Source organism: Halichoerus grypus, chromosome 7, assembly GCF_964656455.1.
Source record: "Halichoerus grypus chromosome 7, mHalGry1.hap1.1, whole genome shotgun sequence".
Taxonomy (NCBI): Eukaryota; Metazoa; Chordata; class Mammalia; order Carnivora; family Phocidae; genus Halichoerus; species Halichoerus grypus.
In genome coordinates, this window is record NC_135718.1 from 6,031,026 (window position 1) to 6,056,568 (window position 25,543).

Sequence of the window (25,543 nt, forward strand, 5' to 3'; positions counted from 1 at the left end):
CCCTGACCTCCAGTGCTGGAGACACCAGGGTCATACCTGTCTCTGTGCCGAGCCGTCCGGAAGCTGCAGGTGGCCACAGGTGCTCCAAGGTGGGGCTGGACAGAGATCTCCTCCTCAAGGAAATGATTCTGAGCAGGGACTTGAAAACTTACTAGAAGCTTACAAATCAGACCTGAGGGTGAAGAGTATTGCAGACTCAGGGAAAGGCATGCACAAAGCAAAGAGTTGATGGAAAGAATATGGTTGATTTGGGATCCAGGGGGGCTAGAGTGCTAGGAGGGCAGAGGGGGGCTTAGTGGGAGTCTGAGGTCACACGGTCAAGTTGGAAAGTCCTTAAAACCCACTCAGGGGCTTTGAACTGAAGTCAAGGCCAAGCCTTTGAGGGGCAGAGATCTAATTAGATTCACTCTGAAGGAGACTGTCTCCTGGACGGTGGGGGCGGGGGGCAGATGGGAGGCAGAGGGTGAGGCTGGGGGCTGAGGCCCTGCCAAGGAGCACAGACTGGGGAGGAGAGGCCACAGTAGTGAGACTTTGAAGATACAAGGGAGCACTGATGTGAGCACTGATGAAGACGGGCATGCCTGCACCGCCCCTGGGGTGCAGGGGCTGGTGGTGGGGTGCAGGTGGGAAAGGATGTGAGGCACTGTGGCATCCCTGTGGGTGAGGTGAGGCAGGAGAAAGTTCACAGCAAGAAATGGGGACAGTGTGGTGGAAGGTGTAATTAACTCTAGCTGCAGGGGACTTGGGGGATCGATATCTGGGCTGGTCGGTTAGGCTGGAAGCAGGAATAGGGGAGCAACAGGGAAATCCTCCAGGAAGAACAAGAGCAAATGCCCGAAGGAATGAAAGAGAACGATTTGAGATCCTCTAAGTAGTATGTTGTTGGTACAGAATGGAAGGCAATAGTTGGAAATGGAACATCCACCACGAATGAGCTCCAAAAAGTCTGGGCTGCTGGCAGGACCTGTAGGTCTTAGGGAACGTGGGTGGATTTTACATAGAAAGAGGACAGCTGGTTCAGGCCAGAGAGGATCCAGGCATGGATGGTGGATGTTCTAGCAGGGGCTTCAGGTAAGAGATTCAGGGGACCCTGGAGATGCGTCCTGTGGCCCCTCGAGCCTCCTAATGGCCACCTCTCCACTCCCAACAGAACCAGCTCCTAGCAGGCTCCTGGGCTGCCCCCATGGAGAGATGCAAGGTGAATATGACATGGTCCAGCCCTCGAGGGAGACACAGGCTTGTGGGGGTAAAGCATCCCGTTATGACCTTACCCCGTAACCAGTGCTGCTGTGTGTGGGAAGCGTGTTCTGCTGTGAGAACACATCGCTGGTGGGATGGAGTCTGCTTTGGGAAGGGGGGCACTTCCTAAAGGATTGGGGCTCAGCCTGCAGGTCGGAGGTCACTGGGTACAGGAATCGAAGGGGCTTTGTGGCAATAGGAGGGCATATGGGTGAGGAGTAAGACGCTATTGGGTTTCAGAGCTGGGGAGGTGTTGGGAGGCTATGTTGGGGAGACGGTGTGGAGGAGGGTAGGGGAGCTCACACAGGAAGAGTGGAAGGGACAGTGTGTTCCTGGCGGAGCAGTTGGTCAGTAAGTGGTCAGTGAATACGTATTAATTCGTCCTTCCCCACACCAGAGGCTGTCCTGCCCAAAGTGCTGTTGAATCAGTGTGCCCCCTGACCTTTTCCACAAGGGAATGTCAATGGCCCAGGAAGTGGCCAGATCCAGCTGAGAGAGAGAGAGAGAGAGAGAAAGAGAGAGATCATTCCAATTATACATATAAAGCCAGTGGTAGTCACTAGCAAATGAAGGGCAGGGATAAATAATTGAGCACCGTTTTTCTGTCTTACATCATTAGTGTAGCAAACATAAGACAAATTAATACACTGTCCCCAAACAACTGAGCTATAATAATTGTACAGGACACACTTAATATGAAGCCTGGAATAGAAAAGTTTCTTTTCATTGTGAACAAAAGCGTTTTGAACCCTGGAAGCCGAGGGAATAGCTCCATGGTGTAATTAGCCGGTGCAAAGTCTGGCTGCCCCCAGACATGCCTCCCTGTGACCAGGGCAGCTGGCGGGGTGGGGGGGGTCTGTGGAGGCAGGATCTCATCGGCTTAACGAGCCCCATTAATAACCCACTGGTGTTTCTATTTTCCAAATTGTCTTCTGTGTCTCATGACTCTGAGAAGCCAGGAGGAAATCTTGCTGCCCCTCTAAATGGGATTCTAAATCTTCTCTCCCAGGGGATTACAAGTGCTGTGACTTGGTTGTAAAAATAAAGGAATGCAGGAAGAGTGAGGAGCCCCCCGAGCCAGCTCCCCCGGAGCCAGCGTCCCCCGAGCCACCAGAGACCCCTGACCTATCCGAAGACTGTTCTGAGGGTCAACGAACACCTGTAGGCTCCTTGACCTTGCAGGTAAGGCCCTCTGTGCACCCCGGCTTGATCCCCACCGAGGGGAGACCTCTCCTGGGGAGTCCGTGGTGGGGGGGTCACGATCTCATTTCCACCTCTGAGACTGGAGGCTTGACTCCCCTTTGTAATGGCTGTGTGACCCTGGGCAGGTCCCCTAACCTTTCTGGGCCTCTGTTTCACAGTGTGAGTGATGCAGAAATGAGGTCTACTCCACTGGGCTAGAATGAGGATCGCATAATATCGGTAGTGACATGATCATAGTAGTGACAGCATTTCTTCTTTTTTTTTAACAGCATTTCTTGAGAAGTTATGGGTGACACTGCGCAGGTCACTTTATAGGCATCAGGGCCTTCCATCCACGCCGCCCCCCTATGGGGCATGGGTCCCTGTGATCCCATCTTCAAGTGAGGATATTAAGCTTTGGAAAGATTAAGGAGGTTGCCCTAAATCACATGGCCATGAGCTCAAGGATGTGAAAGCTTTCATTTGGTGTCTGTTCCTGGTTGTAGAAGTAATACGTATACATTTTTTAAAGTTCAAAATCACAGAGATATAAAAATTAGCAAGGCAGACAACTCCGAGAAAGCTCCTGCTAGCAGCGTGTTGTATAATCAGGCATACTGTCTAGGAAACGACTTGATAGGCTGTAAACATCCCTGCAGATGTGGGGAGTGCCATTGGCCGGTCCCTGCACCCCGGGGTCCTTGGTAGGTCCATGGTAAGAGACTCATGATGCCCCTGAAACAGCCACGCTGGGCCAAGAGGCTGGTCCCAGGGGCTCTCTGTGCAGCCCCAGTGTGTCTGGGACCGAGGGACGGTGCCATGGAGACCAAGTGGCCAAGAAGACTCCTTTCCTGGCACAGCTGCCAAGGCCACTTCCAGGACGCAGATGGAGCCTGAACTGCCCTCCCCGTGGGACCCTGAGCTCCCAAAGGGCTGGGGGAGGAGTGAGGCAGAGGAACAGTCTGCCATGGTAGCATATCCATACCTTGCTATGTGCGGGGCTCAGGGCAGTGGTGGGAGGGCTACAGGGGGGGTGAGACCCATGGCATCCAGGAGCTCACAGCCCAGCATGGCCATCGATGTGTATGAATCTGTTGTACGAGGTGGTCTGTGAGGTACCACGAGGCTCGGGCTGAATGGGGAGACCCGACAGAGCTTACCGGAGAGCTGGAGCGCTCTGACGGGTGCAGCTAGGGTATTCCTCCAGGCAGTGGAACCACCTGAACAGAGGTTTGCAAGGAATAGCAAGTTAAGACCACGGAAGGCAGTGTGGAAAAAAACGTGGAGGTCCCTCAGATCCACCAAACCACAGTGAGCCTCGGGTTTTGCCTCCGTCAAATGGGGATAAGTGTATCTGCCATTCAGAATCAATGTGGGGACTCCCAGAGACAGTGGAGCCACGTGAAGTGCACAGCCCGGTGTCTGACACGGAGTGGAATGCATCAGTGGTGGTATCTTTTTCAGTGGACCTGAGTATGTGCGTGGGTGGAGGGGGTGTGATTGAGGGATGTGGCCGAAGTGGGAATACGGCCATGCAGACATCCCCTACGGAGCTTGCAGAACCAGTTTGCATAGGCAAAGATACTTTGCCAACTTTTTCTTCCTAGGAATAGACGTTCCTGGTAGCCAAGATGACTGTTTCTCCTGAAAAGGCATGTATTTCACACTGGGTGGATGATCTCGGTCTGTGCGTGAGGCGTCCAACCCCCAGCAGAAGCAAGTGACTCCTAGTGCCTTCATTCCTTCCCCACCCATGTCTCTTCGGAGTAGGGAGTTCAGGGCCCTCGGACTTCGGTCTGTTGGAAACCGACTGGATTGACGGGGAAGAAGGGATGGGTAGAAGTGTGCCACCTTGCTGTCGGTGGCCAGGCAGTCATGCTGCAGTGGGGCCCTGGGGGCTGGCTGGGGTCGCCCCGCAGGACCTACGTCGTCAACATGCCTGTCACAGTCCCCACACGAGGCAGCGGCAGAAAATCGTGGTGTGCGGATGCGCTGTGGCTGTCGGTCTTTGAATGTTGTGCTTTTGATCAGCTTCTTGACCAAATCAGAGGGATGTATCTCTTGCCCGCATCACGTCTATTAAAGATAAAATATTCTCTCGCTGCTGTTAGGAAGCCCTGGAAGTCCGGAAACCCCAGTTCATTTCTCGTTCCCAAGAACGGCTGAAGAAGCTGGAGCACATGGTACAGCAGAGAAAAGCCCAGCGGAAGGAGAACCTGGGCCAGAAGCAGAGTCTCTTTCCTGTCCGCACCAACAAGAAGCAGTTCACGGTTCCCCACCCTCTTAGCGGTAAGCTACAGGGGGCTCGGGAGGGCAGGTGAGACCGGGGGGTCTGAGGGGCCTGGGACCTTCACCCGCGGCGATAGTACAAATGATAGCCCTGACATGCCCTGGACTCAGGTTTGCTCCACGCATCCAAGCCGCGGTATCGTAAAGCCTGCTCCGGAAGCCAGCCCATTGTGGGAGCTTCTAGAGGGCACTGAATTCAGCCGAACTAGCTCGGGACACAAATTTACCACTCTAGCTGGGAAAGAAGCCACACAACTGTAGCAGCCAGGGTAGCAAGTTCAAATTCTTGGCTCCTAACAGACATGTGCAAGCGATCCCCTTTGCCCTGTAGAGATTGCAAAACAGATCTCAGGGTGAGAGGGTGACTCCAGCTTGTCTACATCAACATTCGTCATCTTGAAACCCTTTTCCTGCTGGGAGCTCAGAGAGTGGATGGCCAGCTCTCCAAACGCTGCGGAGCCAATGTCGAGCTGACCCCGTGAGGGGCGGCATGCATACACTCGTTAGACAGGGAGTACTCAGGAATCTTCTCTGGGCCAGGCACCATGCTGGGAGCTGGGGATAGCACCGTGAGCCAGACTGGCCTTGATCCTTTCTTCCTGGAGCTTATAAACAGACTATTAAAGCAGCAAGAAAAACAAGAAGAGATGAGAGCAAAAATGGGGACATCGGAGCACATACGGATGGCTTGCCAACTCAAATCTGAAAATCTGGAGGCCTCGGGAAACCTCCCTTTTATTCCTTTGGATAGAGGAACAAGATCTTTCTTCCTAGGAAAATGTTCTGGCCCCCAGGAGGTGAAATTATGAGTATAAATCTGAATAAAAGTCCTTTAGGAAAATAACCATATTCAATAAAATGCAGCTTAGCAAACATTACAGACATTGTAGGGGAGCCTGGGTGACAGAGGACAAAGGGTGTTATTCCAGAATTCCTGCTCACCTCCTTGGCCTGTGGGCAGGCTGTCTCCTTCATCCACCCATGGTGCTGCAGGTCGTAAGACCCCGGGCAAGGGTGCATCCTTCTCATGGCAGAGGATTTAGCAGAACACCTGCTGCTCCTTCCCAGTGACGTTTTCCAGTATGCTTTAAAAAAAAAAAAAACAACAAAATGAACACACAAAGACTTTCCCTCTTTGAAAATGAGTCTCACCAGCATTGCAAGCTGCTTAGCAGATCCAGGCTCGATTTGGGTGTGTTCTCCTGGGGACTAAAATCTCTGGCTCGACAAAGAGCAATCTGGGTTCAGGTGCACACTTTTCAAGTCAGTAGGAGGGACCGACCGTCAGCCGTAAGTGGGAGCCCCCTGGGCACTTGGACGTCTGCGCTTGTCCTGGGAAGGGCTCCCAGGGTGCTCCTGATGTGTGGGCCGCTTGGCCTTGACATTTTTGAAGATCCTGCCTGTTAAAAAACGGTTAACAAATGTGTTGTCAACAAACATAAAACAATGCCACTGTAGAGCTCAACAGATTCACATATGAAAAATGGCTTCTGATTAGCTTCTTTTTTAGTCAGATCCCTTTATTTTGTGTGGGAAGAAATGGGGACCCAGGGACACTCAGGAGCATCTTCTGTGTGGGGCCATTCCTCAGCGGCAATGCTGGGCTCTTCATCCCCTGGACCAGCTGCTTTCCAGTTATGCCACAGGGTGGGTGCCAAATCCTCCAGGATTACCATCATCACCAATATTAGAGAGATGCCTGTTGGTTCTCCCTAGGGCTGCTTTAACAAGTGACCACAGGCCGGGAGGCTAAAATCATAGAAATTTATTCTCTCAGAGTCCGAGGGCCAAAAATCCAAAATGAAGGTGTCTAAATGGTTGGGTTTTTTCCTGGCGGCTCAGAGGGAGAATTCATGCTCTGCCTGGGCGTCCTCGCTTCTGGTGGCTTCTGGCAGTCTTTGGCGTTCCTTGGCTTATAAATGTATCACTGCGTTCTCCACCTCCATCTTCACGCGGCCGCCTCCCCTTGTCTGTGTGTCTTTGTGTTCAGATTTCCTCATCTGAGAAGGACACCAGTCACGGGATCAGGGTCCACCCTCATCCAGTATGAACCATTCTAACTCACATGCATCTGCAAAGACCCTGTTTCCAAGTTAAGTCACGATCACAGGTTGGATTGTGGGGTGAGGACTTGAACATGTCTTTTTGGGGAGACATAATTCTACCCACTACATTGTCCAACTGTGGCGTTTCCCCCTAAACAGATCTCCTTACAAGCTCACATTCAATGAAATCTTTAAATGAAGTTCACTTTAAATGAACATCTTCAACTCGTCTATAATAAAGTGTGATCAGACCCAGTCAGCAGTTTTAAATAACCAAGGTACCTTTTTGTCCCCCCAATTCTGAGGTAGGCCCAGCAAGTAGGATGCTGTGGCCAGGACTTTGGGGCAGGGACTTTATGGCCACTCTGCCGGTCCCTGCAGTATTTATGTGTCGATGAGAGCTTTATGCTCCTGTTTGTCTGTGTTAGGTCAGTTAAAGCAGACGACTTCTGAAACGGGAGCCTCGTGTAAGCTGGGGCAAGGGAGAAGGGAGTGTTCAGGGCCCCATTAAACAAGTCTACAGTACACTCTTGTCTTCAGCCTGTCTGCTGGCAAGATGATAAAAGCGAAATGCAGATGTTTTTCTTACATGCTAAATTTGTTAATAAATCATATGCGTGAACGAGCTCTGGCTACAGCGTGAAGATGTCCGTTAGAAGGAAGACGGGTCTGCTTTCTGAGCTGCGCTAGCTGCCTCCCATCATCAGGGTCTGTCCGGCAGTCTCGTCTTCAGCTCAGGTGGGCACTCTGGTGGCTGACGAATGCCTCGCCGGGCAGGGGCTGCCGGGACGATGACAGCGAGGGCCAGGGGGCCAACTCTGCTTCTTGTTGACTCATGAATTCTGAGCAGTTTTCGAGGCTCAGGGCAGGGACACGCGTGTACGTGCATGCGTGCACGTGTGTGTGAGTTCACTGGGCTCCCTGTTTGTAGATGGGGATTTGCAGGACCAACTGAGACTCCAGAGAGACTAGGAAGTAGCTGATAAGGGTCCTGTCTACCGCCCGCCTGTCTTTCACTGTCTCACCAGCTGTAGCTTAAATTCCCAAAGTCCGTACACGGGTACGTCTCTGTCCTTGCCCGGAGCCATCTGGGCCACCTTGCGTGCCCAGGGCAGCGACCCGAGAGCTTTCTCATCCATCACTTGGCAGGCCTTTCTTGAGAACTCACTGTGAGGTACAGTCCCTGGTCTCACGGGCCTGCTCACCGCGTGGGGAAAGCACACGGGTAGAAGCAGCACTTGGGGCTGGTGGAAGGCTTCTGCTGGGGAGACCTCCAAACCGCACGGGGCTGAGGCTGCCCCAGCACACCGTGGTGCAGGGTGGTGGGGGGGACGGCATGGGGGGGCGTGAGGATGTCTGCTCAGCTCGGACTGAACTGCACAGTGGGGGGCAGAAGGCGAGACAGAGGGGCCGCAGGTGAGCCCGGGAGGGCTAACAGGGATTGTAAACGCTGCTTCCAAATTTAACCTTATTCTGTGGTCAAGAGCTGAGGCAAGAGTGGCTCCAGGCAGGACAGGATGGGCAGGCCTCGGGCAGGGCAGTGGGATGCAGGATGGTGACAGATGGGACGGGTTTTGAGGTGGCAGCATCAGTTGAATGTGGGGACTGCTGAATTGTGGAGGAGAGCAGGTGAGAGCCAGGGAAGCAGAAGGAGGAAGGCGAGAGGCAGGCTTTGCTCACGGTCTCTGAGGTTGTGGACTCTGCAGTCTCAGGGCCCCCCCAGGCCTTCCCACATGAGGGCTCTCCCTGCTCACTCCACCACAGTTACTGGGCTGTAGGCAAGCCTTCCCCGTCATCACTGCACAGCTCCCAGGGGCCCGGGGGTTGGTCGTGTTCAAAGGCTGACCCTAACCTGGGAATTGGAATGTTTCAGAATTAGTCATGCTTCTGCCTTACGGAATGAGTCTGGGTGGGGTGAACAGAGAGCGGTAGGGATAGCACCCTCAGGTGGAGGTGGCGCGGCGCCTGCTGGGAGCACGTGGCTCTGTACCCACAGGTGTGGGCGTCCCTCACTATCCTCCGCTGACCAGTGTGTGGCTCTAGTCAGTTCCCGCTGCAGCTCCCCAGCCTCGCCCTCTTCATCGCTGGGAGTCCAGCCCAGAGCCCCCCTGGATTTCATCCCCACCTTGTGACCTGGACCCTTCCCAGCCTGACTCTGCCCACCCCCACCCTCCCCAGCTGGTCTCCTTAGCTGTCCTTCCTTAAGCCAGGGCCCCTAAACCACCTGATAGAAGCCTTATCTGTTTCTCCTTGTCTCTGCCCTACAGAATCCTGCCTCACCTCACCGGCCCAGCCTAAGTCCAGCCTCTTCCTTACCTCTTACTCCCAAGGCCATTCCTTCTGCTTCCCGTAATGCCTGACCTGCTCTGTGTGGTGTAGAGTGCTTCGCTCTTTATGAATCACGGTTGCTACCAGCAGCCCGTCAGGAACCTGGCAATGCTCAAACACAGCCCAGGCTGCTGTCCTTCTGTCTCAACTGTTTCTTCTCTGCCTGTCGGGATTCTCCTCGTAGCCTTCCCAGGTTGTCCCCCCTAACCTGCGAATGTGTAGAAAACCCATGAGGAATAACCCCTTTTTCCACGAAGCTCTCCCTGTTACTCCCATCCAGTCCCCTGCCCCCTTCCTCTTCCATTTGAGTCCTCATGACACTTGTATCTCTCTGGATCCCCTACCTTCTTAGCTTCTCCGCTTTGGATTATGGTCAGGTGGGGATGCTAGTAAAGTCTCCCTAGATTGTAAGCGCCGATGGGCCCGTGCTGCACTAAACCACTCTGGGCAGCCCTGCTGCATGTCGCAAAACAGACTGAATTCATCTGAATTGCATTATCCACACTTCCCAAGGTGATCCAAGTCAGAGCCATTCAGATCACGGACCAGTAGAGGAACGGAATTCTCCGGAAGGCACTGCAGAATTCCTCCTCCAGCAGATCTGCCTTCAGACTGATGATCTTGGCTGGAGCAAGTATTAAAATGAATTTGCATTCCCAGAGCATTGAGCTGGAGAAGTGACCCAGCAGATATGAGATGGCAGGGAAGTCATCGCAGTAATAAAAATGTGCTGTTCATCATGCAGCTAGCTGAGCCCCGGCCGTATTGTCCCTATTATTGCCTGGTCTGGTCTTGTGAATGTTTTCCCATAAAACATCTGAATAAATATTTGGAGGTAGTTCTCCCAATATTACTCACAAAGGAATTTTTTAATGTGCTTATCAGATAAAAGTAATTGTTACTTCATCAGCCTGCAAAGAAAACAGCGGCATGATTTAGCTAAAAGGCTGTTTCCCTGATTCAAAGATATTTACACGTATACTATTATGGTATCCTTCACAGACCCATGATAAAGGTATTGTGTTTTTTTCTAAAAAAACATGGAAAGAAAAGACCAGTTTACATCTGTTGGTTAGAAGGACAGTGTTATTTCCAATTAAAATCATTCAAGGTGGAAACAAGAATTGCAGAGTGGTAGGGAAAACTAATTTTATGGGAGATTCCTTTTCCCAATTGTCTGGATTTTATTTTCCAAATGATTTCCCTTTTATCTCACAATGCAGCTCAGTAGTAAACCTTGCAGTGACACTGAGGATATAAATCTACTTGGCAACGAGAAGGAAAGTTTATTCATCATCTATAAATCACCATATTTTGTGGTTCTCTAAAAAATGCTGGCAAACCCTGGAATTGGAGCAAACAATGACTCTCATATCAACAGTTAATCTTTCAGACTTTCACTAACTGTTGCTGTTTTATGGTGGGTGATTTGAGCCATTGTTAAAGTTCCTTTAAATGAGTAATTTAAACCTGCCATTTAACACAAACACATTTTTTTAAAATATGGGGAAAATACACCAGGTTTTCTTTTTAGGATAGATTAAATCCTATTCTATAGCTACAAATAATAACTTTGAAAACTGATGATTATAACTTTTTTAAGATTTTATTTATTTGACAGAGAGAGACATAGCGAGAGAGGGAACACAAGCAGGGGGGACTGGTAGAGGGAGAAGCAGGCTTCCCGCGGAGCAGGGACCCTGATGCGGGGCTCGATCCCAGGACGCTGGGATCATGACCTGAGCCGAAGGCAGACGCTTAACGACTGAGCCACCCAGGCGCCCCTATGATTATAACTGTTAAAGGCACTGATAAGTTGTGCAACCATGAAGACTGCTTACCTTTGTTTGACCTTATTTCCCCTAGACTTTTTTTGACCTTGGAATGCTTTTATCCAATTCTTGAGAGTCCACTTTGGAAATATTGCTCTAGGAATCTGCTTATGGAAATATCTACCATGCTTTGCTAAGGAACCCCCAACTGGAGTTTAAGTCTGCCATTTCCCACAGAAACCTGGGACTGTGGAAAAGAGGTCTTACTCTGCTTACTTGTATCCCTTTGGTCTAGCAGTGCCAGGAAGCAAGGGTTGAGGTTCCTGGGCACCTCTGGGCAGTAGAGATTGGTGCCAACTTCACGATCTGTGGTTGGCTTTGCCTCATTGAAAGCTTGTCCATTGACAGACCCTGCCTAACCTGTCTTCCGTGTAGGTTCCATTGGCATCTGTAACAATGCCATCATGCTGGTACCCAGCACAAAGTCCATCAGAGGAAAGGAGCCAGTCACAGTGCCTTTGGAAAGTATGTCACAAATGTGACAGCGAGACATAATAGGAGAAGGAGAGTCGTTGCCTGTGCCGAGAGCTTGGGTAGGAGCGATTCCGAGGACAGGTGCGACTGATACAGACTCGACTTCCTCTGCGGTTCCCGTGGCTTTTGTGAGAGCTAGCAGACAGCCTTGGACCCCTTTGTCCTTTACTGGGTCTTTGAGGAGTAACCAGATGATACAAGAAATATTAACATTTGTTGTCTTTGGCCATAGGGATGGAGTGTGGATGGAAAGGAGCCAGGGGCATGGGCGGGGGGATGAGGAAGCAAAAAGAGTAGAAGAAATCCCCCCCACCCTTGTCCTCTAGGGGTTCAGTGCCACTTGGGCAGAGAGCTGGCCTGGCAGACAGCTGAAAACCAAGTCTAGAATCACATAGGAAAAGACCCCGAGGAAGTGGGGAAGGAGGGGCTTGAGCAGCTGCTCTTGGTCTGGGAGCAGGATAGGACCAGGGATTGCATAAAGACTGCATTTCTCTCCAAAAATGCTCTTCATAGACATGTTGGACTTGGGGATCTCGTTCCTCTAGCTGGGGGAGCTGAAGTTGCCGTCCCCAGGCCCCGCCTGCCCATGCGAATCAAGGCCTCTCCCATTATGAAGATCTGCGGGGAGTCTCATGGGTTGCTGGTGTTCTTGGCGGGCCGTTGTCACCACCACCGCCCCTGCCCCGGCTCTAAACTTGAGGATGAATCTCTGATCAGGAGCTGAGCTCTCCACGAAGAGATCGAGTCACTTCTTTAACCAGGAGACTTCATACTTTACTTCTCAAATTGAGCATGCAAAGAGAGAAATAGATATCCCTGGAGACCTCTGGTTTATTCTTCATTTCTTTTCTTTTTTTAAAAAAAAGTTTTAAAGATTTTTTAAAAAATTTATTTGACAGAGAAAATGAGCGGGGGAGGGGGGGCGGTATGCAGCAGAGGGAGAGAGAAGCAGACTCCGCGCTGAGCAGGGAGCCCGATGTGGGGCTCAATCCCAGGACCCTGGGATCATGACCTGAGCCGAAGGCAGATACTTAATGACTGAGCCACCCAGGCACCCTATTCTTCATTTCTTAATGGTGTATGCCTTCACCTGAAGGATCTGAGAGCCTCGCTGCATTTCCAAAATTTTGACATCAGCATCTCTCTTGTGTAGCTGGGTGGTAATTGGCAAGAACATCATTTTCACATCAATGCCAGCATTTCTGCTGTGTCTACCACCTTCCAGGCCCCGGGAGCAGGCTGCCTACCAGGTGGAACTGTCATTCAGAGTGGGATTCCCCAGAAGGCTCGAAGTGATCTGAGAAAAATGAGAATGTTTATCCAGCACCAGATTTTATCATCACAAGAGCACTTCGGAGGCAGACAACCCAAAAGCCTTTCCACAGTGCAATGTGTACCATTTAATTTCTGGAGGGCTAATTAGTTCAAGCTAGACCACTCTGCTCTTGCCTATGTCCAGTAAATTAGAGGTCCCACTAAAGTGAGCTGAATAGAAATCATGTGCAAGTAATTGGATTTAACTCTTCAAAACCATGATGTAATTACTCCAGTGACAGGATGCTCAGCTGCTCCTTGGCTCTGAAGCTGGCATAGTGGATGGCCTTTTGATCTCAGAATACACAGATACGGGGTCCTTTTATAGGGGACAAACTTCGGAGATTATCCCCCCAAATCCACACCTCATCTGCATTCCTTTTGGGAGGCCCAGTCTTTAATAGAAGATGCTGAGAGGTGTAGACTTGGTATCTACACTCCAAAGTGGTTTGTTGTCTCCCTGCTGGATTCTCTCCAACAGGCATCTCTTGGTTTTGGTATTTCTAAGGTGGGGGAAGCAGGTACCTGAAGGATTCTTCAAAGTGCTCAGGGTGACTGCAGAGAATGTGCTTCTGGGAGGGCATTGTAGTAATAAATCCAGGGTGAACTTGATTATCATTTAGATTACTTGTTCAATAGGGAAAATGAAGCTTTGCAATCAGAGCTGTAGATAGGGCACTGTGTGGAGGGAGAAGAACCCCAGCCGCCAAAACAACCAATCATGCTGGCATCTAGGTGACCCTTGCTGCTTCCTGGTGACACCGAATGGGTGTAGATGTGTGTGTTCACACATGAAGCAGGTGAGGGTCGTTAATAAACACTCATGTGTGTTTACAGAGATCGATGGGGTATCGGGACTCAGCTTTTGCTCAGCTACTCGCCCAGAGCAGCCTCAGAGGCACCAAAATCCTGGTAGCTGGTTATTGGCTGACTTTGAAAGAGGCAAGGGCTTAAGCATGTCTGGCTTTGCCAAATTAAATTATCAACAGGCCCTGGGGCTTGGATACAATCATGAGCCAGACACACACAACAGATTCAGGCGGGAAAAAAGGATTTTCCAGAAATACATAAATGGGCAATTTACTTTAGTAATTTTATTGAAAAAACTGAAAACAAGCCTCAAACCTCTTCTATTTGAACGTTAATGAGAGGTAAATACAACCATGGTTCTCTTTGCTGTCAGTGAATTGGAATAACAACGCTTCAAGGAAAATCCATAAAAGACCAATAAGCAGGCTGAATATTGTTCTCACCAGTCACTTTAATTTCATAAAGGAAGAATTTCCTTCAAAGAGAATTGATAGATGTGATTTTGCTGTATTTTTGAACAAAGCGCATGCAGGATGGTTTCTGTTCCTTACAGTGAGGTCCCATTGGGTCCTGTTGCACGTATGTGTGCTTGGAGAACCATCTCTTACTGCGGGCAGGTCCCAGTGGCCCTGCTGCATTTCTCCCCTGGGGTCACCCTTCCTCCAGCCCGCTGTCTGTCTTTTTTGAGATTCAGCTCAGATGCCTCCGGCTGCAAAGTCTCCCTGGCATGGCTCCTCCCCCGGAGGGCTGACCACGCCCCCAGGAGCCCTCCACCCCATGCAGACCGTTGGTCCTGGCACCCAAAGGCCTTACTGATGTGGCTCTCACCCTGGGCTTTGAGCCCTTAGTCTTGGTTACCTTTGTGTCTCTACTGCAGAGCACCAAAGAGGTCAGCAAATGAATGGTCGCTCCGGCCTGCAGTCTGGAAGTCATCCCGATCCTTTTCTCCCAGCCCACAGCTCACTTTGCACACGGGCAGTGTTGGTGAGGCTGGAGTCCCCCCACTTCGCCCTCTGAGCACTGCCATCTCTAGTCTCCATCTCTCTTACTCTGAAGGAAAACTCCTTAACAGGCTTGCAAAACTCCTTCAACAGGCTTACATAACCCAATTCGGATGGTTCGCAGTCTTGGTGCACAGTGGCGTAGTCTGGAGATTCTGGTTCATGTTTCCAGTGCCCACATCACGGTCAGCATCCCCAGGTGGTTGTCAAGCGTACCTGGGTGGAGAATGTTGCTGTCTTTGATCTTGTGTCACCTGCTGGCCTGACTTTGCCTCGAGCCTCATTCCTTCGCTCCCTCACTCTGCATCCGGTGTGGCCCTCATTGTTTCCCCCTACCCACCCCCAGCTCGAGTTCCTCCCACAGCTGGTCCCTCGGTCATTTGGGTTGTGGTTTAAATACCTCCTCCTGGCTTGAGCCCCACATCGGGCTCCCTGCTCCGTGGGAAGCCTGCTTCTCCCTCTCCCACCCCCCATGCTTGTGTTCCCTCTCTCGCTGTGTCTTGCTCTGTTAAAGAATGGGGTATCGAAACTCGATACCCCATACTCTGTTAAAGAAATAAATAAATAAAATCTTTAAAAATAAATAAATAAATAAATACCTGAAGGGCCCTCCTGACCACCCCAGTCCCCCTTTACTACGTGGGCCTGTTTCGATTCCTTCAGAGCACTTGCCTGATATGTTGTAGCCAGTTTTTTAATTATCTGATCCCCCCTCCCCCCAACAAACGAAGTTCACGGTGGCAGGATCTTACCTATTTTTTTTTCTTCTGAGCATCCCCTGGTGATATAGGAGTTGCTCATTAGATGTAGGAGGAAGGATTATAAAATAAATACATTTGGGGTTGGTCCCCTGGAAAGTGGACTAGCGCTCACCAGGGTGCCCAAAATATGGATTCTGCAGTACGAGTGGGTGGCCGTGTTCTGAGGTGAAGAGAATGTGAGGACAGGGCTGGGCTGTCTCAGCCTGACACCCAGCTCTGCCACTCACTCGTTCGCTTCATGAGTCTGAACAGGAAACAGCCCTTTGTTTTTTTTGTTTTTTTTTTTTAAGATTTTATTTATTTATTTATCAGAGAGAGAGCACAAGCAGGGGGGAGCGGCAGGCAGAGGGAGAAGCAGGCTCCCTCCTGAGTAAGGAGCCCGACGTGGGGCTTGATCCCAGGACCCTGAGATCATGACCTGAGCCGAAGGCAGAGGCTTAACCAACTGAGCCACCCAGGTGTCCCAGGAAACAGCCCTTTGAACTCAGGGTTCCCCAATCCTAAAATAATAAAAAATCGTGTGCATGTCACAGGGTTGGTATGAAGATCACGTAGGGAAGCATCCAATAAATGCTAGGAGTATTATTATAAATAGTAACGCAGAGCCCTCAAGTCTGACACGCCGTTCCCTTCCCTGTCCCACGCCATTTTCTCCTCCAAATGCCAGAGAGGGTTCCATTTGCTCCGGGGAGGTTGGGAGCCTCCCTCCAGGAGGGTAGAACCGCTGCTTCTCTCCTTCCTCCTTGCCAGAAAGGTCTCACTACTCATCAGATGGGTTTGGTGGTGTTACAAAAACTCAAGAGTCAGCAACCAAGGAGCACCAGCTGGGGTGAGGCTGGCCGTCTTGGATGCAGACCTGCTTGTTTGGCACCTAATATGGGCGTCTCTGCCCCGAATTTAAATTTCTGCTGAGGCACAGCAAGCCACGAAGAGTTCAGAAAACAAAACAGTGGAGGTGCCAAAGAGCTCACATTTGCTTTAGTTTTCTCTTGGAAATAAAACCAAAGTTGCATTGTGATATCAGGTGTTCTAAAGAAACAAACTTAAAAAAAAAAATCTAATTTCCCAAAGTAGACCACATACAATTGGATTAAGATACAAACTCTGTTTGTAACATTTTTATTCCTTTGGAGCACCGTTATCTGTCTGGGTTGGCTGCACCCTAATCTTGAGTGGCTCCTGAGGAATGCTAATCCGGGCTTGGGTCTAATTTTTTTGGAGAGGTTCCTTCTCCTTGCCTGAGTAGGAGTCTTCAAGCAGTCACAGAATTACTTTCCCAAGACCCGGCTGCCTTAAGGTGGCACCCCATTTCTCTGGGAAAGTCATCAGGAGGTTTCTTTCTTTCTTTCTTTCTTTCTTTCTTTCTTTTTTTTTAAAGATTTTATTTATTTATGAGAGAGAGAGAGACAGAGATAGCAAGAGAGAGCACAGGTGGGGAGGAGAGGGAGAAGTAGGCTCCCCGCTGAGCAGGGAGCCCTCACGTGGGGCTCAATCCCGGGACCCTGGGATCATGACCTGAACTGAAGGCAGACGCTTAACTGACTGAGCCACCCAGGCGCCCCCATCAAGGCTCTCACTCCAGGCTGGTCCTAGCAGGAGTGAAAACCAAGGGTGTGCACTGGGAGGCATCTTGGAAATCTTCACGGTGGTGTTGACTGCTCCTTTCTCTCATGCCTTTCCAAACACGAGGGACATTTTCCTTTAGCTGGGAAAATTCTATTGATTTTTTTGTTCCTCTCTCCTACTTCTCCTTTGAACCTTGTCTTTGAAGTTAAGTAATGGTGCCGTTTTTTTCTTTTATGTTAAATAACTAGACAGAATACAAGCTCAGCCACTGTATTGTTTCCAGTTTGTAAATCCGTAGCTGTGTTTTGTTTCTCCAGTGGGGAGAAATTTGTTAGTTTCCCTGTCTCTATCCCACCTTCGTGTATATTCATGGATAATTCTGGAAGCCCGAGAAGTCTTGTGTGGCTCCACTGGAGTGCTGAATGAGGGGACAGGCTGATGTGGAGAGATTAATGGAAATACATGGGGTCTTCACTGGGGATCACAGGGAGCCCATGTCAACTCTGTGGTACTTAGCTAGGATGCTGAGTTGTCTATTTGCTTATGCTCGGTGGTGGAGGTGAACTGGTCACTGTACACGTGTTCCAGAAAGTGTGGCAGCTTCTCAGATGCACTCCACGCAACACATACCCCAAGAGCATTTTTGTGTGACAGGCTCTTGGCCAGTCTATAGGGCTGAGAGCCTTGTGGGAATTTGAGTTATTACAAAAGGATATGCACACTATTTTTAAAAAATACATACTATTTCTAAGTGTGCCATCTGTAAACATCACTGTGATTAGTAATATGTACTCACACTGGAAAACATTCCGGACTCATAGTGATTTTCAGCCACGTGTACTTTCTCAAGGGACACTAGACAGACATTTTTCCTATGTTGCTGTCCATTGCATTTTCTGATTGGGAAAGAGCTAGTCCTCTGTGAGAATGGATGCAGAGGTTGAGTGTCCCTGATGGAGGGTCCCAGTTGTGAGTGTCCACTTCTGCTCTCAGAATGCTCTGGTGATAGCTGGGAGATTTCCTGGCCTCAGAGGCACCAGGAACCTAGTGTGGAGATCTTCCACCTGACACCCAGAGCCCTGCACCCAGGGTGACCCTGAACCACAGTTTAGTGCCACCTTGGCACTGCCCCCTTGCAGAGCACACTGTAATAGTTGCTACCTGCAGCACGCAGAAGGGTCACTGTCTGCAAAGTATGTTAGATGCCAACCTTGTACTTCATGCCTGTATTTATTGTCAAGACCAATCTATTGGTTGTCAATTTCAATATAAGCGTTTCTGGTGTATGAGTGTCTCCCGAGTCCTGCAGTATGTATAGCAGGTTGGGGCTTACACTATTGATCCTATTGACTAAGGATCAATAACAAAGTGTGTGCTAAGTCCACCACAATGTTTCTCTAGAAATGTGCAATATCCATACTTGCTGAAATTAATCCTCTTTCTATTTCATTCCAGATAACTTGTTCAAACCCAAAGAAAGATACATTTCAGAGAAGGAGATGCACATGCGATCTAAAAGGTACTTGGTTATTGTGTGAGGTCGAAAAATGTGGGGAGAGGTAGGGGAGGGGTGGCTTCTGCATCCAGGCGCTGTCCAGAGGGGTCACTATTCCCAGGTCCACCTTTAATGTCTGAGGTCTTCTTGGCCGTGAATTTGAAATGCTGGCTAAAAGAAGTGTAGCTGTCCCGTTGCACCTCTGAATGTTAATGCCGTTCTTGGAAAAGCCTTAGGAAAGTGGCGGGTCTTGGATTCTGAACCGACCTAGTAATTGGTCTCTAAGAGATCCCCAGACTCATAATGGGAATGCTTCTGCACACTCTCATCGTCTCTGTGGGCAGGTGCTGTTTGTCACTGTGCACCTTTGAAGGTGATGTTATGAGGAGGAGAGAGCTGGTTTCTCCTGAGGGCCTTGGCAGTGGCCGAACCTGCAGGAAGGAGTCCAAGCGTGGGAGCCCGTGGCACGTGGGAGCCAGCAAAGCCGCAGAGGGCCACACGCTGGCCTTCCTGACGCTCCGTCCCCGGCTGGTGTGGTGGCTCTGCTGCCCGCACTCTCCCTGTTCTGCTTGGCTGGTTGCTATTCTAGACTCCTACTAATTCTCACCCACCGGAGCACACAAAGGCGGCCATTCTTTCTGAGCCCTGGCCTCCCAACCAGAAGGTAATACCTCAGCAATGTTGGCCAAGTTCATGCAAGAAAATGTCATGAGTTTATAATAAAGTATCTAGCACTGGGAGGACCTATAATAATTAAACCCAATTGATAGTGTGCTTAGAGAAACTACTGAAATGGGAGGAATATGTTTCTCCACAGTCCAGGCACAAAATCTCTGCTTTTAGGATCGTTTCCATGATAATTGGCTAACATTGATCATCTGCAAGGAGCCTCTTTATTTATTTTTTATTTTTTAAATATTTTTTTAAAGATTTTATTAATTTATTTGACAGAGAGAGACACAGCAAGAGAGGGAACACAAGCAGGGGGAGTGGGAGAGGGAGAAACAGGCTTCCCGCTGAGCAGGGAGCCCGATGCGGGGCTCGATCCCAGGACCCTGGGATCATGACCTGAGCCGAAGGCAGACGCTTAGCGACTGAGCCACCCAGGGGCCCCAAGGAGCCTCTTTATAAGTCAAAGAGGGGAAATGAGAAGGGGAGCATCCCATTAGCGACCTGATTCATGGCCTTCTAACTGGGGGTTCTGAGGGTCCACTGGGTTTTCAGACTTGCTGTTTGAGACTTGCAGAGTTGTGTGTACCTCATGCCAGAAGTATTCCTTTTTCAATTTACTGAAAAATTTCAGCCAAATCTTCCCCTCCCAGTCCCCAAACCCAAAGCTGTTATTACAGAGACTCACAGTTAAAATACTAGATCTCAGCGCAGCGCTCAGGGTCGACAGGATGGCTGACCCTGCGGCTTTCCGAAAGAGGAAATGGAGGCTCGGGGAGGATGCAGGAGTTAGGTTATGGTGCATCCCCTGGATGGAGTCCGTACTGGGGTTTTCACTCTGAGTCCTGGGTGGGGGCTCTGACCCTGGCTTTCAGACCTCACTCACCCACAATCACTCTGGAGCTTTCTTTTCTTCTGTATTCTTTGTTATTAGTTGTATTGTTAAATCACATTTTCATTTTAAAAACTCAAACAGTAGAGATAAAGCTGAAGTCCCTCCTGGCTGTCTCCCCTCCCACCACATTTCCCTGGGCCCGGTCCTTTCTCCAGAGACCCACAGTTATCAGCCTTCTGTGTATCCTTCCTGGCCTTTCTCTCTGCCTGAAAAGTAGACTTTTATTTGTACATCAACAGTTATCTAATTTTTATTCATAAATGGGATCATACTCTATGTATTATTTTTCCGTAGCTTACCTTTTTTGCTTTATAATATGTCTGTGAGGTCTTTCTGTGGCGAAAGATATAGATACAGATTTTCCTCATCGCCTTTAACTCTCTGCTGCGTGGTGCCCTATATGGGTGTACCATAATTTATTTAGGAAGCCCTTTTAACAAAGTACTGCATCAGAAGCTCCAGGAGTGAGACCTAAGAATTTGTATCTTAAACTGCCCACATGATTCAGATGGTCAGTATCAGGAAGATGGTCTGTATGCATCTGAAGGGATTTCCACTGTGAAGCTTTGGGACATTCAGCTTTCCTACTGATTCCTTATGGTCCTCTCCCTGGCCCTTTCTTGAATAGTTCCTGGATATGGCAACTCTGTGTTCATTGACTCATTCAAACCATATCAATGGAACAAGCATTTCACAGACACTTTATACTATGTGATTGGGGGACAGTGTTACATAGAGTGAGAGTCCAAGGTTCGAATCCCAGCCCACCATTAGCCAGCTGAGGGACTTTCCAAGAGTCTCCTGACCTCACTGGGGCTTGCGTTCCTCAGTCGTATTGCAGAGGACATTACATGCTTCTTTCAACTGCTGTGAGGATTGAGAACATTTATGCCAGGTGATTAGCCTCGAGCTCAATGACCAAGATAATGTCACCTGCTAATATTGTCCTCATTTATATTTTTATACTTTGTTAATTATTATTTTAGAGGTAGAATCTATAAACAGATTTTGTCTGACTTTCAGACATGAGATAAAATGAAAAAAAAAAGGTGTTTGTCCATGTGCCATAAATATAGCAACCCCAAAGCTCAGGCTACAGTCCCTCCATCGTGTCTATGGATTCTTGCAGAAATATCATTTGGCATCCGGACACAGTTTCTATTAAGAGGTAGGAAAGAAGGATCCAGAAGAAGGTCTCTTGGTCCCTGCTTGTAACTTGGAAACTCCTACTAATTTTACACCAGGACAAGAACATAATACTTACGCCTGAGATGTATCTGGAAGCAGTTTAATTAGGAAGGCAACAGGTTAAGAGGTAAACACACATTTACATGTGTGTTATTCCAGTATAGTTCCTGCTACTTCCATTTATTTGCTGCTCCTTTTCTAAGTCATAGGAAGACTTAAAAAAACATGTAGCAAAAAGGTATCTATCTGGGGCAAGTTTACACAGAGTGGGGAAGCAGTAGGTTTGGAATCTCCCACTTGATGCAAGCAAGTCATTAATTATCTCCGAGAATGGAGGGGCCGAGAAGTGCCTGCCCAGTAGACAACTGGCCTCTGAGCTTTGCCCCGGGGCGGTGTGGGGGGAAACTCTGCCTGTTGGCGCCGTCCCTGCCTCGGCGGCCTGTTCTGGAGACTGTCAGGGCAGCCCTGGGTCTCGGCGTCCCGCTGATCCGGGATGGCCCGTCTGCAGCCGGTCTTGTCTTTGAAATGGAAGAGCCTGCTGACAAGACAGGACACAGATCCACCCCAGGCACATGGTGTCTCGCTACCATTCAGCGTGTTTTCTGAATCTGTTTCAGAATCTATAATAACTTGCCGGAAGTGAAAAAGAAAAAAGAAGAACAAAAGAAAAGAGTGATCTTACAGAGTAACAGACTGCGTGCTGAAGTCTTCAAAAAGGTAACGGCCTGGCCGCCAGCAGGTGTGTGTGGCACGCAGATGCTGAACCTGACCTTGACGTGTTTGTCTCCTGCTTCCCTAGCAATTACTGGACCAGCTCCTTCAAAGGAACGCGGTCTAACCGTAGGCTGCCCTGCTGACCCACTCCCTGGACCTGGGATGACTTCAAACGCTGGATCAACCATTAAACTTAGCATTATCTTCATGATATGAAACACTTACTTTACTTTTGATTTTTTTTTCATAAAGGAAAACATAGCTTCCTGAATTGCTTGCCCAAACCACACAGAAACAGTAACCCTTGAGGAAATGGGCCAGCAGACCGTGGAGGGGTGACGGACGCGATGTAAACCACTAGATACAGTCCCCTCAGTTTTCCACTTTGGAATTTACCGTTTGCTTCTGATCCCCCCACCCACCCACCCACCGCGCCACCATTTCCACCGAGACAGAGAAAGGCCTTATACGTTCACATGGGCCTAGATCCTAGGGGGTTATTTTTCTTCATCAAATTTTTGGGACCCACATCTATCAGTTTTTAAGTATCAGTCCCCACTTTTGCCAGTAGTCCACACTTTGGGTCAGCGCCCAGTATGTTTAAATACTCTCTGGATGTGTTGGCCACGTAATGCTGGAAGCTGACCTTGGAAGTAAGCGGGTGCTCTGACAGGAACGAGGGGTGTGCAGTGTGTGCGTCTGGGACCCAGGGTGGGCAGAGCCGTCCTCACGACCACACCCCACACTGAGTGCTTCTCTTCATTTAGAAAAAGAGTCCATTTCCACAGAAGCTATGAGAGCGGAATTGGTGGGGAAAAAAATTACAGGTGACTTCAGTGTTTTCTGTAGAGCCTCCTCCTCCCAGGACCAAAGCTGTGTTGCTGAAAATGGCCCGGTGGCTCCCACTCTGCCATTTGCTCTTCCAACACTGATGATGTTCATGATTTACCAGTGTGTGTTTGGGGAGTTAAGAACTAACTAGTTTTTATCAAAAATGGAAATAAATGCAATTATTACAAAAATGGAAGTATCGCTCCGCTCTATATTCCGCGTTATGAACTGAGCAGCTGCTGTGGATGACGCTCGGTGAGAATGCTGTCATGGCCCAGCGGGGGCCTCTGACCCCTCTTCTGCCACCTTCTCACCACCAGGACACCTGGGTCAGGAGCCCCGGAGAGCAGGCATGAGAGAAGCAAGGAAACTGAAGAGCAAGGTTTAGGATCCTGAAGGCCTCGCATCTCACTAGGAATTGCCCCAGAATGAGAAGGAGGTTTGGGGGATTAAGCAGGAGCCCTGTTGACACCTCCGTCCCCATCCCGAGGCTGTCACTCACCTTCCCTCCTCTCAGTGCTGCATATGCCATCCCTTTTCTGGAATGCCTTTCGCTTTCTTGTCTATCAAAAAACTGTTTAAAAACTCAGCCTTTGGGTTCTCTCCTGACACCTTGCCCACTGCCCTGCCCTCCAGGATGAGTTGGTGCTTTGCCCTTTGGGCACATGGTATCAGGCCCTGCCAGCAGGAGATGGTGAACAGCATGGTCCCGAGCAGACTCCGGATTCAGGTCTTGGCTGCATTGCTCCCCAGTCTTTTGCCCTCAGGCTAGGGGATCGGTCTGGATCCAATCAAGAGAGAGAAACCGCACAGTAACTTGGCTGGGAAAAGTGTAATGTATATAATTACTTATCATAAAGGGAGTGCAGGAACGAGGGATTGGCTAGTGAGGAGAGGAAACCCGAAAGCATGCAGGTGGGGACAGCCCCCGAGCAGCACGGCCCCATAAGGAACATCCCCTCCTGCCCTGAGCTGAGATCCAGACAGGATGTAGCTTAGCAGGTGGCAGGCATTCCTGTGGTGCCCTGCTGTTGGATCTCGTTGAAAACCCACCCTCTGGAACTTGCTGGAAGCCAGCTCTCTAGGATGCTTGTGGGTGGGGGGTGGGGGGATGTTATTCTGCTGCAGTCACCTGAGGGGCGAGGGGGCGCCCCCTGACCCACAGGAGCCCGCTGAGCAAACGTCCCAGACCTAGGAAGCAGCACCCTTCTGTCCCGCCGTGTCTCTGTCTCCTTCACCAACAAAGCTTGGCGTTGTGCCCGCAAACAGAGGGAACACATTTAGGGGACCTGGATCTATTTCAACAGAGGAGGCAAGAAGGGCAGCTTTGCAAGGGCAAGATCATACCACCCAACACTGGCGCAGCCAGCTCCCTAGCCTTGCCTCCGTTCCCTCACCCATAAAAAGGAGACAACTCTTGCACCTCCTCAAGAGGTTGCTATGGGAATGGAATCATCAGTGTGAATCAGTTGTTTCAAAGTGTGTCTGGCCCAAAGCAGGCACACCAGAGTGTTTCCTGTCACCCAGATGCAGAAATGGAGGCTGGAGTGTCTTTGGGAAGCCTTGGGCCCAGGGGCCGTGAGTTGTCCATTCCCATCATCCCTCAGCTTGGCATTGAGAACATGCGCCAAAAAGACCATTGACTCCGTGGATGTTGCCACAGCAAAAATCAGTCCTACAAACAGGATGCTTTGTAAACTTTGGCTCTCAAGCTCTTCTCCCTCTTAGAAACAATTTCAACAGCGTGGTTTATGCTTACCCTTAAGGTTAATCCCAGCTTTCTTGAACTTCCAAGATGGTACGCTGAATTTCTATTCAGATTTTTCACGCTCTCTTAAATCATTTAAGCCAAATCTATGAGCTTAGTTCAGGCCAGTCTTTCTCAGTGCCTCACCTTTTCTTATTTTTCTTTCCTATCTTCAGAGAGTTTCAAAGCTTTTCCTAACCAATAATTTAAATTCAGGGCCCAACCACTTCTAGGCTGTTCTGTGACACTTTCTAAGAAGTGGGTTTATGTCACCTAGCAACCAAATATCTCAGAATTCCTGGATGCAGCCAACTTCCCAAAGTTGCTCATGAAGAGCTTACCCCCTCTGCAAAGCGGATGCCAAGTCTTAAAATCTAAACAGTAAGTAAAAGTCAATTTGGGATCGAATGCCCTTGAATGATGTATTTCTTTTTTTAAGTTTTTTTTTTTTTTTAAGATTTTATTTATTTATTTGACAGAGAGAGCAGGAGGGCACGAGCAGGGGAGAGAGGCACAGGGAGAAGCAGGCTCTCCACTGAGCAGGGAACCCAACACGGGTCTCCATCCCAGGACCCTGAGATCATGACCTGAGCCGGAGGCAGTCACTTAACCAACTGAGCCACCCAGACGCCCCTTGAATGATGTATTTCTGAGGACATTTCATAACTAAGGCCCCCGAGGTGGAGTCTGGGTGAGTTTGTGATGTCTGGCTCGAGCCGGTCTGTGCTCCGGGCAGCGAGCTCAGGACAGGGCTACAAAGGAAAGTCCTGGTTTCTGCTAAACTGAATTTCTTCCCCTATTGTCGTTATTTGTTTTGTAATGCTGATGAGTAAATTTGGATTCCCAGCATTTCCTTTGTGTTTTAATAAGGTTATAACAGAAATACAATAGTGTTATAATAATAAATATGGAAGTAAAAGCTTGAAACATAACAGCCATCCCTGATATTTCTCTCAGGAACCGGTGGCCCAGTTGCTGGATTCTCTTCTTAAAATCAGACTTCAGGAAAGACTTTAATGATTTTGAAATTCTAAGTAGAATCTACCTTTGTAATTTCAATAATCAAATTTTTCGTCTGGGAGCTGATTTCTTTACATCCGAGCGTCTTTGGGTTCTGGCATTGGAACGATTCTCCAGTGACAAAAGCAGGTAGCAGGAGGTGA

The 25,543-nt window shown here is 49.4% G+C and overlaps 1 protein-coding gene across 9 annotated transcripts in view; it reads left to right on the forward strand.

The window, feature by feature from the left end:
- C7H10orf90 (chromosome 7 C10orf90 homolog) overlaps positions 1 to 23,803 on the forward strand; it is a 205,088-nt gene extending 181,285 nt beyond the window's left edge. For 2 of the 9 annotated variants that reach the window (XM_078076973.1, XM_078076974.1), the window contains exons 7-12: positions 1,151 to 1,198; positions 2,249 to 2,421; positions 4,533 to 4,710; positions 18,297 to 18,360; positions 21,706 to 21,805; positions 21,888 to 23,802. In XM_078076973.1, the coding sequence (XP_077933099.1) occupies positions 1,151 to 1,198; positions 2,249 to 2,421; positions 4,533 to 4,710; positions 18,297 to 18,360; positions 21,706 to 21,805; positions 21,888 to 21,926 (602 nt within the window). In that variant the 3' untranslated portion in view covers positions 21,927 to 23,802. Of the gene's footprint in view, positions 1 to 1,150; positions 1,199 to 2,248; positions 2,422 to 4,532; positions 4,711 to 18,296; positions 18,361 to 21,705; positions 21,806 to 21,887 lie in introns of all 9 variants that reach the window. The other 7 variants (XM_078076976.1, XM_078076979.1, XM_078076975.1 and 4 more) reach the window with 4 other exon arrangements.
- The last annotated feature ends 1,740 nt before the right edge of the window (positions 23,804 to 25,543 follow it).